General features: G+C 38.7%; 1 protein-coding gene across 1 annotated transcript; it reads right to left on the bottom strand.

Moving 5' to 3' along the window:
* Window positions 1–1,559: 1,559 nt before the first annotated feature.
* On the bottom strand, window positions 1,560–14,868 carry LOC134749523 (G-protein coupled receptor dmsr-1-like). The gene is made up of 6 exons (XM_063684484.1): window positions 14,430–14,868; window positions 9,297–9,455; window positions 8,184–8,320; window positions 7,797–7,899; window positions 2,712–3,283; window positions 1,560–1,693 (listed from the first exon to the last, which is right to left on the bottom strand). The coding sequence occupies exons 1-6, from the start codon at window positions 14,748–14,750 to the stop codon at window positions 1,672–1,674; spliced, it is 1,314 nt and encodes a 437-aa protein (XP_063540554.1). The 5' UTR covers window positions 14,751–14,868; the 3' UTR covers window positions 1,560–1,671.
* Between the last annotated feature and the right edge of the window lie 1,208 nt (window positions 14,869–16,076).

The raw sequence follows: 16,076 nt of genomic DNA, 5'->3' as shown, positions 1-16,076 counted from the left end.
TTCATTATCTTCACTTAGCTAACATGTATAAAAGGTATTTACTAATGACATACGCGGTCGTACAGTAATTAGGTACATAAACGATTTCAGTGACCGTTTTGTCACTCGATTCATTTATATATTAACTAACTGCTCTGAAAGACAAAAATACTAGCAAATGAAATCAGTATACGAACATTAAAATATTTCTGATGTATTAGAGTTACTTAGGATTACAACTTTTAATTCATCGTGAATAATTATGATATTTGGATCAAGTCTTGACATGAATAAAGGATGACTCACGCTAGACCGGGCCGGGTTTCCTTAGAAAGCGAAGCGCCGGAAGCTCCGGCCCGGCCCCGGCCTGGTCTAGCGTGAGTCATCCTTAAGTACCTATAATTAGGTACCTAAGTAAATAATATGCATAAATGAACAATGGACCAAGTCCCTTTGCTTACATTTGCAGTTTGAATGAACAAAATGGTTAATTTTGGTTAAGCCTCGGTATATATTATGCCCTAGGAGAGAACTTTTAGGAAGGAATTTTTAAGGATAAAAAAAACTTTCAAATAGAGTTTATATATAAAACTAGGTTTTTTGTTCCTATGTAGTTGCGTATGTAATAAAACTTTTCATTCTGATTCTGATTCGTTAGACTGCACGACTGGCTCGCATTGGTTGCACAAAACGCGATTTGACACAAAATGTACTTACTGGCCCACTTCGTTTGGCCCGTCTTTACGAAATAATATAAGTCGATGGTCATAAAACAACATCGAATGCCGTCTTTGATAGACGTTCATTTTGCCTCTAATTACAGGATTTTCCGGCACTACTACTAAAGTACAAAGAAGGATTTAGGCTGGTACCAATGTTGAATTAGAATGTTTGGGACAGATAGTCGCTCCATTGGAATATAGACAGGAATAATATTTTATTTCCATAATGAGTAGATTGATTTAATATTTATTTGAATCCAGAATAAGTAGATTGGTAAGGGCAAGCCCGAAACAAGACATATGTAGTTCTCGCCTGTACTTACGGTTTTATTTTGTATAAGCTGTCTCATTCAAAAGGAACGTCTAATACTAATTTTAATTTCTTTCTAAAATTGGCCTTGTTTCTCTTGAGAATACATAGGTATCCGTATCTCATATGGTTAAAGTTTTATCCTCACTGTCCTATTTAAATAAAACCCCCTGTTTATTAAATATGTAAATTACACATAATAACGTAGGTGCATAATAGACATTTTAAAAGAAAGCAAGCAATAGAATGTAAATTAAATATTTTTACATCTGCTTAGTTGCCACTCTCAGGAATATAATTCTCAGTATATATAGTAAGTTTTAAGAATATGAAGATCTGTCGAAAATAAATCTACTGAAATACTCGTACCGAGGATAGATTCTCATCCAATAATGTACTCGTAACCACCAGACATGCCACGGTTATTAACAAAAAAGTAAGCAGATAGCTTTTGAATCAATATTAACACTAATCTAGGTTTTTTTTTTACAATTTGTTAATAAAAAAAATTATTTCATTTGCACTTCAGATACACAATTTAAATATGGTATAATTAGACGAATAATTATAGTAAATGACTAGTTTTATAAAGTTATAGGTACATAATATTTACAGAAATTGTTGCAAGACGTTTGCTCGTTTCTCTTGTACGATCTTCTCTCACGGAACCGAAGTTTTGGCTCTGAAATAATTAAAGCAACCAATTAAGAAAGTACTCACGATATACATGCAAACACTTAATAATTAGTCAACTTTCTAATTTCGTAGTTTAAAGGGGTTCCTCAACAAGCTAATTAAAATGATTTCTGCACAATCAAAACTTTCCCAAAATCTATTTACGGTTTCCTACTAACAAATTTACTAACAAAAGGTGTGTTATTAATATCTAACAATAATTCAGCTTGTTTAATAGTTATCAACTTCGATTATTATTGCTAACTGTTAGTAAAACTGATGAAACCTGAACGTAATCATAATTTTCACAATTCGTTAGTCTGGAAAGTTAAATATATTCAAGCCAGTTATATTTGGAGATAGATGTGTTTTGTTTTGTTTGCGATCTACATGAATAATTTAAATAATGCTGAGCAAACACTGGTGGCATTCATAACCCTATATCAAATCTAACAACACGTTGATAAACTTGATAATCGTTGGCTCTTCTCTGTCATTTTGTGTTTGTAAGACAGACAACCATTTACTTGTACTTACAGAGTTCTGGTAAGTTTAATGAATAAAAGGATAAGTATTTATTGGCTCACAAAGTGCATATGCTATACATAGTTATAACCAAACCTTTATGCATTTCACATTTGAGGTATGAATGATATTTTACCCGTTTTTCACACTGAGGCTTCAGTGAACTGAAATGAGTCGCCGAGAATTTTATATAATAGCACATTTTTGATTTCCTAGGGCCATGGTTCGATCCTTTTAGCACCCACGACAGTTGTACTTATTATTAGAATAGTTAGAGCTATGTCTTGATTCTAATAGAATTTCATTGTTAGGTTATTTTATCTAGCATCTTATAAGGTGAATGTTTAAGGTATTGAAAAATATATATTTTTTCTCATTATTGAAAGCCTCTTTTAATATTTGTAGAAATACGACGTTGAATAACAATTTATAATACATGAAACAATTTTCTCTGTAATATCATAATTATTAACGTAGGTAATTTAAAACTTAAAACTTACGTGGTCTGGCCATCGGAGTGCGACGCAGTTGGTGGAGGCCAGCGATGTAGATGTGCGCGCCACATGAGCTGGCCGAACGTCATGCGGAACTGGCGCGACATCGAGCAGTACAGCACGAAGTTGATGGCGCCGTTCAGCAGCGCCAGCGCGTCCATCAGCTCGCCAAACAGGTCGTAGCAGCGCTTGAAGAAGCAGCGCCCCAGCACACCGCTCAGCAGACCCAAAATACCCTGCGGAACTTCTGTTATCAGGAACAGCAACAAAACCGCTACCAGCATCTTTGTCGTCCTATCCGTCCGCTTATCTGCTTTGTACTGCCTCTTCATCATTTTACTATTAGTCGGACACGCTGAATAAACTCTGACTTTTTTTTGGTGTTGATTCGCTCTGTACACTTCACGTATCAACCATAGACTGATCACTGTCAAGATGCAACAAGGTAGCAATTTGATAACCACTGCGTGTACCCAAAAGTTGATCTGATAGAGTTTTCCTTCTTGATCAGCATCTACATGGTACAAAACCATGGGGCCCGTCGGCTCCAGTACAACAGCCATATGGATGTCAAACACCTACAAGATAATATTGTCTTCGGTTACCGCGATAGTTACTCATGAAATAAAACTATGAAAACGGATTATATCGCGTATATTGAATTTATAATTCATCCCGACGTTTCGAACTCTTTACAGCGTTCGTGGTCAACGGGTGACTGAGGAAAAATTACAAAATGCAAAAATACCCACATACTAAAATAATGAACAATCATAGACTACAAACTTTAAGGCTGGTTGTACATGCAAAATCGGTTCATAAGGCTAGTTATACACTATAATTATTTTCAAGTAAAGATATATATTATATACGCGATAAAAAACTATGCCGGCTCCAACCCTACACCACGGACCCGAGAAGATTTAATTCCCTCCTAAATTGTAGGAGGGTATCCCAATATGGGACCGGCAACAAACTCGGCGGGACACATCTTTTCAAAACATCAGAATGTCCAGCATCATCCAACACTACGGTCTCACAGTCTATGTTTCGCTTGCTCCTTTATCAGGTGGACTACAGGATCCCAAGCTGGTGGTAGAGAAAAGCCATCTTCCCTATTAAAGTTTGGATATTTCTTAATCTCAATGGCCTCGCGCAGCATTCTGGGTATGTAACGCTTCTCCTTGGCAAGAACCAGAGGCTTATCAAACTTGATTGAGTGATTGGCTTTATCCATGACATGCTCACAGACAGCAGACCTAGGTCGACGGTGCTTGACATCAGCTATGTGTTCCTTCACCCGAGTGGAAATGCTCCGTTTCGTCTGCCCGACATATGATAGGCCACACTCACAGTCCAGCCTGTACACTCCTGCAGTCTGTAGAGGGGTATTGCATTTTACAGGCCTCAGGAATTGTGACATCTTCTTCATTGGCTTGAAATATGTTTTTATAGAAGCACGCTTCAAGATGTGGCTGATCCTGTCCGTGACCCCCCTGACAAAAGGCAGAATGGCAGGCCTGCGCTCAACTGTGGGGATCTTAATGTGGGACCTCTGGTTGACCCGCGGTATCCTGAGCTCGTTTGCCTGGAGCGCGCGCCTGGCATGCTGGAGCTCCGCGGCCAGATGCTGGTCATCACATATCCTCTGGGCTCTCTGAAACAAAGATTTGCCTACTGTAACAAGTTGACTGGGATGGTGATGCGATTTGCCATTTAAGTACCTATCAGTATGAGTAGGTTTCCTATACACAGTGCGACCTAGGGTGTTATCAGGATTTCTTTTTACCAATACATCTAAGAAGGGGAGAGAACAGTCTTTTTCCAACTCCATAGTAAATTTTATTTTGCTATGGATGGAATTTAGGTGATCCAAGAAAGTTGAAACACTACTTTTTATTAGGGAATTATTAGCGGATACTACAACCTACAAACATGTAAAGACGGACCCGACTATGAAAGTATTGAAAACCACTAAAGAACTAATTAGTGATTACTCGGACAGCCTTGATCTGAATGTTGCAAGTTTAGTTCCTGACTGCCCCGTGCCTCCAAAGTTGTATGGGTTGCCAAAAATACACAAACCTAGTGCCCCACTACGTCCCATAGTGAGCCAGATAGATGCTCCCACATATAAATTGGCTCAGTACCTCGCGGGAGCCCTCTCAGCATTACGTGGTAACACTAGCACGCATACAAAGGATTCTTACCATTTCATCGGTGAGATTAAAGACCTAACATTGACTGATGATGAGATCATGGTCAGTTTTGACGTCCAGTCGCTATTTACAAGCCTACCGGTACAAGACTGCATTGAAATTGTCAAGAAGAGGTTATGTGAGCAGAACATGTCAGAGGACTATGCTAAGCTGTTGGAACATTGCCTTACATCTGGCTACTTGCTATGGAATGGTGAATTCTACCTTCAAGTCGACGGCGTGGCCATGGGGTCTCCGGTGTCTCCAGTAGTCGCTGACATCTTTATGGAGGACTTCGAGGAGAGGGCACTCTCATTGGCTCCTGTGCGACCGAAGATATTTAAAAGATACGTAGATGACACCTTTACTATACTTCCAAAAAGTAGTGTTTCAACTTTCTTGGATCACCTAAATTCCATCCATAGCAAAATAAAATTTACTATGGAGTTGGAAAAAGACTGTTCTCTCCCCTTCTTAGATGTATTGGTAAAAAGAAATCCTGATAACACCCTAGGTCGCACTGTGTATAGGAAACCTACTCATACTGATAGGTACTTAAATGGCAAATCGCATCACCATCCCAGTCAACTTGTTACAGTAGGCAAATCTTTGTTTCAGAGAGCCCAGAGGATATGTGATGACCAGCATCTGGCCGCGGAGCTCCAGCATGCCAGGCGCGCGCTCCAGGCAAACGAGCTCAGGATACCGCGGGTCAACCAGAGGTCCCACATTAAGATCCCCACAGTTGAGCGCAGGCCTGCCATTCTGCCTTTTGTCAGGGGGGTCACGGACAGGATCAGCCACATCTTGAAGCGTGCTTCTATAAAAACATATTTCAAGCCAATGAAGATGTCACAATTCCTGAGGCCTGTAAAATGCAATACCCCTCTACAGACTGCAGGAGTGTACAGGCTGGACTGTGAGTGTGGCCTATCATATGTCGGGCAGACGAAACGGAGCATTTCCACTCGGGTGAAGGAACACATAGCTGATGTCAAGCACCGTCGACCTAGGTCTGCTGTCTGTGAGCATGTCATGGATAAAGCCAATCACTCAATCAAGTTTGATAAGCCTCTGGTTCTTGCCAAGGAGAAGCGTTACATACCCAGAATGCTGCGCGAGGCCATTGAGATTAAGAAATATCCAAACTTTAATAGGGAAGATGGCTTTTCTCTACCACCAGCTTGGGATCCTGTAGTCCACCTGATAAAGGAGCAAGCGAGACATAGACTGTGAGACCGTAGTGTTGGATGATGCTGGACATTCTGATGTTTTGAAAAGATGTGTCCCGCCGAGTTTGTTGCCGGTCCCATATTGGGATACCCTCCTACAATTTAGGAGGGAATTAAATCTTCTCGGGTCCGTGGTGTAGGGTTGGAGCCGGCATAGTTTTTTATCGCGTATATAATATATATCTTTACTTGAAAATAATTATAGTGTATAACTAGCCTTATGAACCGATTTTGCATGTACAACCAGCCTTAAAGTTTGTAGTCTATGATTGTTCATTATTTTAGTATGTGGGTATTTTTGCATTTTGTAATTTTTCCTCAGTCACCCGTTGACCACGAACGCTGTAAAGAGTTCGAAACGTCGGGATGAATTATAAATTCAATATACGCGATATAATCCGTTTTCATAGTTTTATTTCATGACCTACAAGATAATTTCACAAATCACATTGCAGTCAAGTACAGATGTATATAATGCATAATTATTTTGCATGATGCTAAATTTAATAACTAGGTACACTACATTAGGTAAGCATTAAAGAAATACAAAAAAAAAAAAAAAATTAGAAACTAAAATCCGTTCTGAGCCATGCCGGGTCCAAAGGTCCCCATCACACTAGCAGCGTTACCCCGCTGTATGGCGATGGAGACCTGTTGGACGAGCCATGACTCAGAACGGGGGTCACTCCCTTTCTCTCTGAGGCGCTTGCCAAGCTCTCGGAAGAGCTCACGCGCCTCCCGCCCCCAGGGCCCGGCTGTCTCGACGGCGACGGGCACGAAGTCATAGGTGGCTTCCAAAGCAGAGTATTTGAGGCGCTTGCTTTTGGCGGCAGTCTCTGCCGCTGAGCCTGCCGACTTAGCAGTGTGTCCTACATGGGATGCAGCAAATGTACTCACACAGGTTGCATCCCATATAAGACACCGCCCTCTCTGCCAGGGAACCAGCGTCAGCCCGTCGGGACGTTTGCCGTCTGTTCGAGACAGCCCGGGTGGTTCCAGGAGGCACGGAACACCTACCGAGATCATCGCTCGGCGAACGATTTCATTTAGAGCATGGTGCCTGGGGAAACGACCGGCGCATCTTTGGCAGCTGAGCCCATGGTGGCCGTTTTCCTCCACCATTACTCCGCAAATGCAGCGGTGCGCGTTGCACACCTTGCACCCCAATCTTAAGGCCACTGCGATCCTTAGGGAATCGTTGTCCAGCAGTGTGCCTAGATGAGGGGATGGCAAGGCGTGCAGCCACGCATTGTATTTTCACGGAAACTAACGAACGTGTCTTGCTATTTCAGTCAGTCTCGGTACAAAAAGTACTGATATTGACTGAACTGCATGACAAATACGAACGTTTCCGAGAATAGAAGCGTATATTATTAATAAGTTCAAAAGTCGCTTAAAACTTAATACTTACTAAGTTTAAATCTTATTACAAATAAGTTTTCGCAAATCGCGCTTAAACAAACCATATTATTTATGTATGGCTTTTTATCTATGTATGGAGTGAGCACTCTAAGCTTACTTATTTCTCTAGGTATGTTCTTACTTAAATGCTTTTACTTCACACGTCGTAATACATTTAAGCCAGTCGTATGTTTAATTTCAACAGATTGTTAAATTTCGCGAAAAAGCATTATGAAAATTAGGTTGGCAGTTGCTCTTACCATATATGTCGGAATACAGAGTATAGGCGGTAAAATAAAACTGCTTAGTATGGCTGTGCTGCATCGCCTTTCTGTGCATAAAATGTGACTCATATCCGAATACCTGCAGAGTAAAAAGTTTATTATATGTAGTTGAAGTACCTGCAGTAATAAGCTTTAACAGATTATAAATGTGTTATGACAACGATTTGAGCACTTAGTTGTGATACCTACCTTAATACGTCATAAATCATTTTTACCGCGCTACCGGTGTTATTATTCGGTAACCATTTAATTAATTGCCTGTTTAATGTTAGGTAATAGGTAAATCACGACTGTTCCAATTTCTCTTTCCAATTGAACTCACATGTAGGTAAATGAAAATGGAGTATAATAAAGATTACGTACTTGATAGCGATATATCTCCACATAGCGAGAGACAACGTGAGGCATATGGAAGCCGTGTGGAAGATTTGTGCGAAATGCATGTGGAACAGAAGGTACGCCGCCCACTTGTACGGCATTTCCCGTTGCCCCGGTAAAACCTGGTAAACATAATGTAGATAGGTTACAACTTCCAATTAAGTTTAATCTTAACCTATCAGGTAACAAGCCCTTCACCGATTACAAAGTGATAAGATAAGCATTTAACTACTAATAATGAAAGTTTCCGTTAAACGTAACCCAAGACAAGCAAGGAATCAGATACTTGTTAAATCCCTCTTTAGTTTGGTAGGTGACGTATTGATTGTTTTAATACAAAGATATCATTGTATTATGTAAACTTATCAGAATTGTTTCGGAAGCTGGCTTTTCTTTTTCAGTTGTGCCATTACAACGCTACACAGTAAATATGATATAGGTAATAATTGTAATAAACAAGGAATCTAAGGAAAACAAATTACTCTTGAACAAAGGCATTCCAAGAAATGTCAATTGACAGGCTTGTGCTAAGTGACAGTATTGTGCGTATTTACCTACGCGTGCGACAGCTATGAACTTTAAAGACAACTGTTGAATTTTTGGGTCAATTGTTGTCTACGTTTCTGCTTGGACAAAATTTCTTTTGTGTCCGGATGTTCTCCTCTGCAGGTCGCAATTCTCAATTGATTTTGGTGAAATTTTGTGAGCAGGTTCAATAATTAAATAGTTTTTTATATCAAATCAGTTTTAAAAGAAAAATCTAAATGGCGGAGCCATACATTTAATCAGTTTTAAGCTATACTCGCGAGGTCTACATGTCACAGAGCCACTAGTATATTACGTTACTTTTAACAACTTTAGGTACTACTAACAGGAACCCTGCTTTTACTAGTTTATGAACTACGTGTTATCAATTTGAAAATGTGTCGTTACCTTGAAGATCGACGGTTAGTAGGGGCATGAACATAATGAACAAAGGGCACTCACCAGGCACCTGTAATCTGACCTGTAATCGACGCATAGTGGGCCACTTGACTTTAACAGTCCTATTAGCTTAAAATTCAACAATTGGGAATGGTATGAACAGAGGACACTCACCAGATACCTGTAGATGGCGAATGGCACGTACTCCAGCATGACGAACACGTCGGCCACGGCCAGCCACTTGAGCAGCCTGTTTATAGGCGCCGCGGCCAGGTCGCGCCGCGTCAGCACCGCCACGTTCAGGGCGTTCGCCAGGCTACCAAAGAAACAAACCTGCAAAGGTAAAGGATTATATTCTATTAAATATGAATTGATGACTAAGAGCCGGCGATGCATATTTGATGCCTAAAATGTAGAAGTGATTTATTTACTCACTTATCGTTGTAGGTATATTTGCCTTCTAAATGTTTTATGAAAAATTGTCTTGAAAAGTCAGCGCTTATAAAAAACAAAATTTGTCCTCGGGTCATAAGTCATTTTATTTTCTCGAGCGCTTTCAAATAATAAACAAGAGCTTAAAATTTCATTCACATTTACTGAGTTATAACAACTTCCCTCTTAATATAAAAGTTTTTTCTAATAAAACCATTATTAATGAATGCCCGAGGTGAATGCCTGCTAAAGCTAAAACTTGATGAAACAAAACCGCTACTTAATTAATGTTAAATGATCGATGCGAATTTTTACCTCTAACATTGGGTGAGGACAAAGTTCAAACAGGAAATGAGCACATCATTTTAAGTTTAAAAATTAACGTCTATTATTATCTACCTACTTTTTATTTACTTTAGTGTCCAGTATTACCTATCCGTGTAATTTAAATTCCTATTAATTTGCGACTCATATTACTTATTCTGAATCTGGGTGGGAGGTGTACGAAATTTGCCAATCCAATTTTGTTAATTCAAAACCAATGTGCTAATTTATTATGATTGCAATTAAACCTACAAAGCCATCAGCTTTCTCTTACATAATAATATAGAGTAATCCTTTTTGATCGTTCAATACAGGAATATTTGGCACAGCGTGGGCGTTCTCACAAATGAACCATGACGGTCAACATGAATTAGTCGTCAATTAGTAAATTGTCCCGCAACATGACACCAAGTGTCCGAAACCCAACCCGGGTGTGCTCGTCGTTCCGTTCTGGAGAGCTTTGTTAGCCTTGCTTTGGGTGAACTCAGGCAATTGTGGAACTCGTGTTATTCCATATATTGTAAAGTATTTACAACATTTTCTTATAAAACTGTTATTTAAGGGTGTTATCCGAATTTATTATGTACTTGTACTACTACTACTTCGTTTACTTTGCGCTTGGCGAGGAACAGAATCCTATGGAGGAACCTGGTCTTCAGCAGAAGGACATGATTTCACGATCCTCAGTATTGAGGGACCGACTGAAGAAGAAGAGAGAGTACTACTACTTCCTCATACATTCGAGACAAAAAATGTATTGTTTTGTTTTTTAACCGACTTCAAGATTTCAAAGGAGGAGGTTCTCAATTCGGTTGTGTTTTTTTTTTTTTTAGTTTGTTACTCCATAACTCCGTCATTTCTGGACCGATTTTGAAAATTCTTTTTTTTATTGTAAGTATATACATACAGATTGGTCCCGTTTTTGTCAGAAAGCAGTTCTGATGATGGGATCCATGAGGAATCGAGGGAACTCCTCAAATGTTAAAGGCATACATATAGTGATTTTAGTATTTTCATCAACAAATCAAGCACTTACATTTAAAAAAGTGACATTTGATGAAGTGGAACTGCTGATGATGATCAGAACGGAACTCTTCAATGACGCATAGTTCACGTTTGGCGATTTGTCCTCTTCGTTATGTTTGTTAAGCAAGTTAGGTTTTCAAGAAACATTTTTGTCAAGCTCGAGTTCTGATGATGGGATCCATGAGGAATCGAGGGAACTCCTCAAATATGAAAGGCATACATATAGTGATTTTTGTATTTTTATAAACAAATCCAGCATTTCCATTTTAAAAAGTGACATTTGATGAAGTGGAACTGCTGATGATGATCAGAATGGAACTCTTTAATGACGCATAGTTTAAGTTTGGCGATTTGTCCACTTCTTTATGTTTGTTAAGCAACTTAAGTTTTTAAGACATATTTTTGTCAAGCTCGAGTTCTGATGATGAGACCCACGAGGAACCGAGGGAACTCCTCAAATGTGAAAGGCATACATATAGTGATTTTTGTATTTTCATCAACAAATCCAGCATTTACATTTAAAAAAGTGACATTTGATGAAGTGGAACTGCTGATGATGATCAGAATGGAACTCTTTAATGACGCATAGTTTAAGTTTGGCGATTTGTCCACTTCTTTATGTTTGTTAAGCAACTTAAGTTTTTAAGACATATTTTTGTCAAGCTCGAGTTCTGATGATGAGACCCACGAGGAACCGAGGGAACTCCTCAAATGTGAAAGGCATACATATAGTGATTTTTGTATTTTCATCAACAAATCCAGCATTTACATTTAAAAAAGTGACATTTGATGAAGTGGAACTGCTGATGATGATGCTTCAATGACACATAGTTCACGTTTGGCGATTTGTTCTCTTCCTTATGGACCCAAACCCAAACTTGGACCCGGACTCGGACCCGGACCCGGGTCTGAACATGGACCCCAACTCGGACCCGGACCCGGACCGAACTGACCCAAATCTGGACCCGGACAGCCGGACACGGACCCGAACTCGGATCCGGACCCAGACCCGGATCCGGAAATGCTACTAGAAAAGTGGGTTTGGTGGGTGGGTGTGTTTTGAACTGCGATTCTCACAGAACAGAACTGCTATCAGAAAAGTAGGTTAGGTTAGAGCTATGAGCCTTACAGAGACGAAATGCTACTAGAAAAGTAGGTTAGGTTAGGTTAGAACTGCGACCCTTACAAAAACGAAATGCTACTAGAAAAGTGGGTCGGTTTACCTCCTTTTCTACATAATTAGGCAAAAGATGCTGTCTTTTTCATTTCATTGTTTGGAATCTAAGAATGCCTTCAGCGGCATCCCCCATAGAAGTCGGTTTTTTTTTCTTAAAAATTATTAACAATATATTTATAAAGTAGAGACAAAAAAAACAGTGGGTATGTGTACATATTGAAGCTGCCATGAAATATCTAAGTAGGTAAACACATTTTGTTTATTATGCTTTCATATAAAATCTGTTCGCTTAATGATGATTTGCGCCACGGTAAATATATGCGGTTACTTAGGTTACTCGCAACATTAAAAGTATTTCACAATTTGGCTCGGCTTCGGATGTTGGCAGTCGTTCCACAAAATACGACCCTGCCACACTGCCCTGAAACACTGCCTTTTAAACATCTCCGTCTACCTATATAATCAATAGTTATTTTTTCCTCACTAGCTCGGAAAGTTGTCTTTTATCCTTCAATACAAGCGGGGAAACACGCGTTTTATCCACTAGTGGGGAAAGCAATTTGACCTTGGATGGAGCGTGTTTAAGTAGCTTGACAGATAACAAAACGTAAATCGTTTATGATAATGATTCGTTCAATATTAATTATCATAAAATAAATGGTTTGAGAATTTAATGAAAAATACCAAATTTAGCTCTATTTAATGATTTTAAGTCATAAACCTTAAAATTCCATAAGAAACGTTTGTTTTTTTATAATGATGTTAAATATAATTCTGAACGCACAAGTTGAGTCGATGCAATTTCAAAACGCATCGTTGACATTTCATACGTCAGAAATGTCAACATTGTCAACAAATTTTTTACTAAAAAACTTTTCTCACCGACTCGCTTAAAAATACACAACTTCCAGAGTTTTCTGTTATAATATCGTAAAGAAATGAGTGATTCCAGTGATGAAGATGATCTAACGCCTGTGGATGTTGCATTTTCCTCGCTATAGTGAGGTGAAAAGTTTTGTGTTATACACGGGCGCAAATGTATTTTACTTCTCGTGTGTTGAAACACTCGCTACGCTCAGGATTCTATTTTAGAACCACTCGCTTCGCTCGTGGTTCACCTATAGAATACTTTCGCTTGCTTGTGTTTCAATTCTACACTCGCGGGTAAAATACAACTTTGCACCCTTGTATAACAAGTAACTATTGTTTTACAAGGGGGCAAAGTTGTTGTTTAACCGCTCGTGCTATTGATACCCCAGCAAGCGAATGATTCCAAAATTGGTTCGAAAAATGGAATCTTGAGCATTGCGTTCAAAGCACGAGGGTTAAACAAAATTTGCCCCCGAGTAAAACACAAAACTTTTCACTACACCAACCCAAGAAAATATTAACTTTACAGTTAATTTTACGATATCAAACAAAATCAAATCCAAATGAACGTCATTAAATATTTATCATTCAAAATCATCATTACAAGTCAATTCTACCAGCCAACATGACTGCAACTTTAAATTTGCATTTTATTTGCCCCACATGTGGATAAAATGCAACTTTATTATCAGTTTTAAAAACAATGTTTTCTTTTTTTTCCATTTTAAATTTTAATATAGAATATACGAGTACAGTAATATTTACTTATCTAGTGTACATTAATAATCCTACAGTAAGAACGTGAAAAACAAAACGGTTTCCAGCTAGTTCGCTCACTTTAAACTTTAAAAATAAGCCAAGGCTTATTTATAAAACTTTTTTTTAGTTACACTGCTGCTTCTTTAGTGTTATGTTTGAGTAACTCGCATTTATGGCATGTTTTTGAACAATCAAGAGAGCCTTTACCAGCTGGTGTGGTGAAAAATTATTAAATTTTTTCTTTGGTTTCCAAGCTCAAGCAAACATCTGAGAAGCGAAGAAAAGAAGAAGATCGTGGGTTTAACTAGAAAGTACGATAAAAAAGTAGGTATGCTGTAAATAACCTAATTGAGTTTTTTTTTTTGTTTCCTTGAAACGTAGGTCTGGAAATATTAGCTTATTATTGGTTGTTACTTGAATTATAAACCTTTATGAGAACGTGAGGCCACCGAAGTGTGTATAATAAATACATGCGTTGCATGCCTGTCAAAAGTACAAATGAATAAATACAAATGAGTGTAAATCTTGTGCTAGCTCTTAGGAATCGGCCGGTGGATAGATATAGTTGGTCAAGCAAATTTTGTCAGTAGAAAAAGGCGGCAAATTTTAAAAATGTAGGCGCAAAGAATATCGTCCCATAGAAAATTTGAATTTCGCGCCTTTTTCTACTGTCAAGATTTGCTTGACGAACTATAATTCTAAATATTAAAATTACTTACAAGCAGGCTAAAGTATCCATGCAAGCCGTTATATGCCAGTACGACATCGCGGAAGCCGCCGGAACAGTAATTGCAGGAAATTTCTGAAGATTTTGTCAGGTTCAGCTTGTTCCTCAACCCATCTACCAACTTAACTATTGCTCCAAAATCAAGGTGTTCGTGTGTGGTATTCCGGGTTTGTACTTTCATAGCGGAGAGAAACTGGGATAGATCGACGGTTGTCCGATTATTGTCTGCATCGTTGGTCGCTATAAACATTTCCTGGAGGAGGCTGGAGAGCGTTTGTGTTATATTGGGCGATGCTTCCACGTCCACTGCCATCTCTCTAATTGTATTGAATTACATGCACATTCAAGAAACATTACTTTGAGAATTCTGCTTTTGCTTTAAAACATTTTTTTCACGAGTTTTTCCGAAAAATCCCTGAAACAAAAATAGTTTTCAGTATGAGAACAAAGAACATCTTGTTTATTGGAACTATTTTCCGTTACTTACCTACAAAGCATTGGATAAATAAAAAGATAATCTGTTTATTAGTTTGCCACAATGCACACAAAAAAATTGGTAAATAGCGGACAAATTAAGTAGGTAGAAACTGTTAAGAGGGGCGTAAAAACCTGTAACAAAATCGTAATGTGTTGTAAAAACGTGAAACGATGATATATAAATTACAATTTTGTGTTAGCTCCCTCTTTACTCAAAACATTTTACTAGCTGGTAAAATGTTTCGAGTACAAAGGGTGGTAATGTTTAGTAGTTCGTGCACCTACAATTAAGACGAAAGTGGAGGACCCGAACGAAATCGCCTTTTCATACAAACGTAGTCCTCATTTTCCTCTCTGGATATTAACATTATTGACAATATTTATTTTTAATTATTATAAGAGTTAGGAGCATTTATAAATTTGTATGAAATCTGGTTTTTGCTCCTAATTTTTACAATAACCAAAAACACTAAAAAAAGTCAAACGTAGGGGCATAGCAGCTATTGTTAATATACATCAAATTATGTAAAAATATTTTCCATTGTGACAATGTCCCCTTTCCTCTTAAACTTCCAGTATCATCAACTGTACTACTAAATACGTACATTACTTACCTACTATCACCAAAACGCCTACCATTACGCATATAATGACGATATTTCCACGCATGTTAGAGAAAAATTACTGAAAATTTTTCGGCGCAATTTCAGGTCTTTAATCGCGACTCCGGCAATCAGGCCGCGTAATAGCCAACACGCCAATCGCTTACGCTCCTTAGCGATCGAAACGCAACTATTACTGTCGCACTAATATGGAAGAGTGATAAAGAGACACAAAGCGTTTCGTTGTCGAAGCGATAGCGATTGTCACCTTGGCTAGGCCGGCAGGACAGCAATTGACTTACAATATACCTTGTCGAGTCCGAGCTTGGAGCCCAAGTCCAACGCGAGGCAGGCGACCGATCTGGCCTAGTGGGTAGTGACCCTGCCTATGAAGCCGAATGGTCCTGGGTTCGAATCCCGGTAAGGGCATTTATTTGTGTGATGAGCACAGATATTTGTTCCTGAGTCTTGGGTGTTTTCTATGTACATAAGTATTTAAATATTTGTGTATTATATATATTGTTGTCCGAGTACCCACAACACAAGCCCATAGTGGGACA

The sequence above is a fragment of the Cydia strobilella genome, chromosome 18 (assembly GCF_947568885.1).
Source record: "Cydia strobilella chromosome 18, ilCydStro3.1, whole genome shotgun sequence".
Taxonomy (NCBI): domain Eukaryota; kingdom Metazoa; phylum Arthropoda; class Insecta; order Lepidoptera; family Tortricidae; genus Cydia; species Cydia strobilella.
This window is presented reverse-complemented; position numbering and strand designations above follow the sequence as displayed.

What these genes read in the sequence shown, in the direction of transcription:
- LOC134749523 (XM_063684484.1), bottom strand. Translation starts at nt 14,750, where the DNA reads ATGGCAGTGGACGTGGAAGCATCGCCCAATATAACACAAACGCTCTCC. An exon ending in ATGGATACTTTAGCCTGCTT is followed by an intron (nt 9,456 to 14,429) that starts GTAAGTAATTTT and finishes TTACCTTTGCAG; the next exon opens with GTTTGTTTCTTTGGTAGCCT. An exon ending in TGGAGATATATCGCTATCAA is followed by an intron (nt 7,900 to 8,183) that starts GTACGTAATCTT and finishes TTTACTCTGCAG; the next exon opens with GTATTCGGATATGAGTCACA.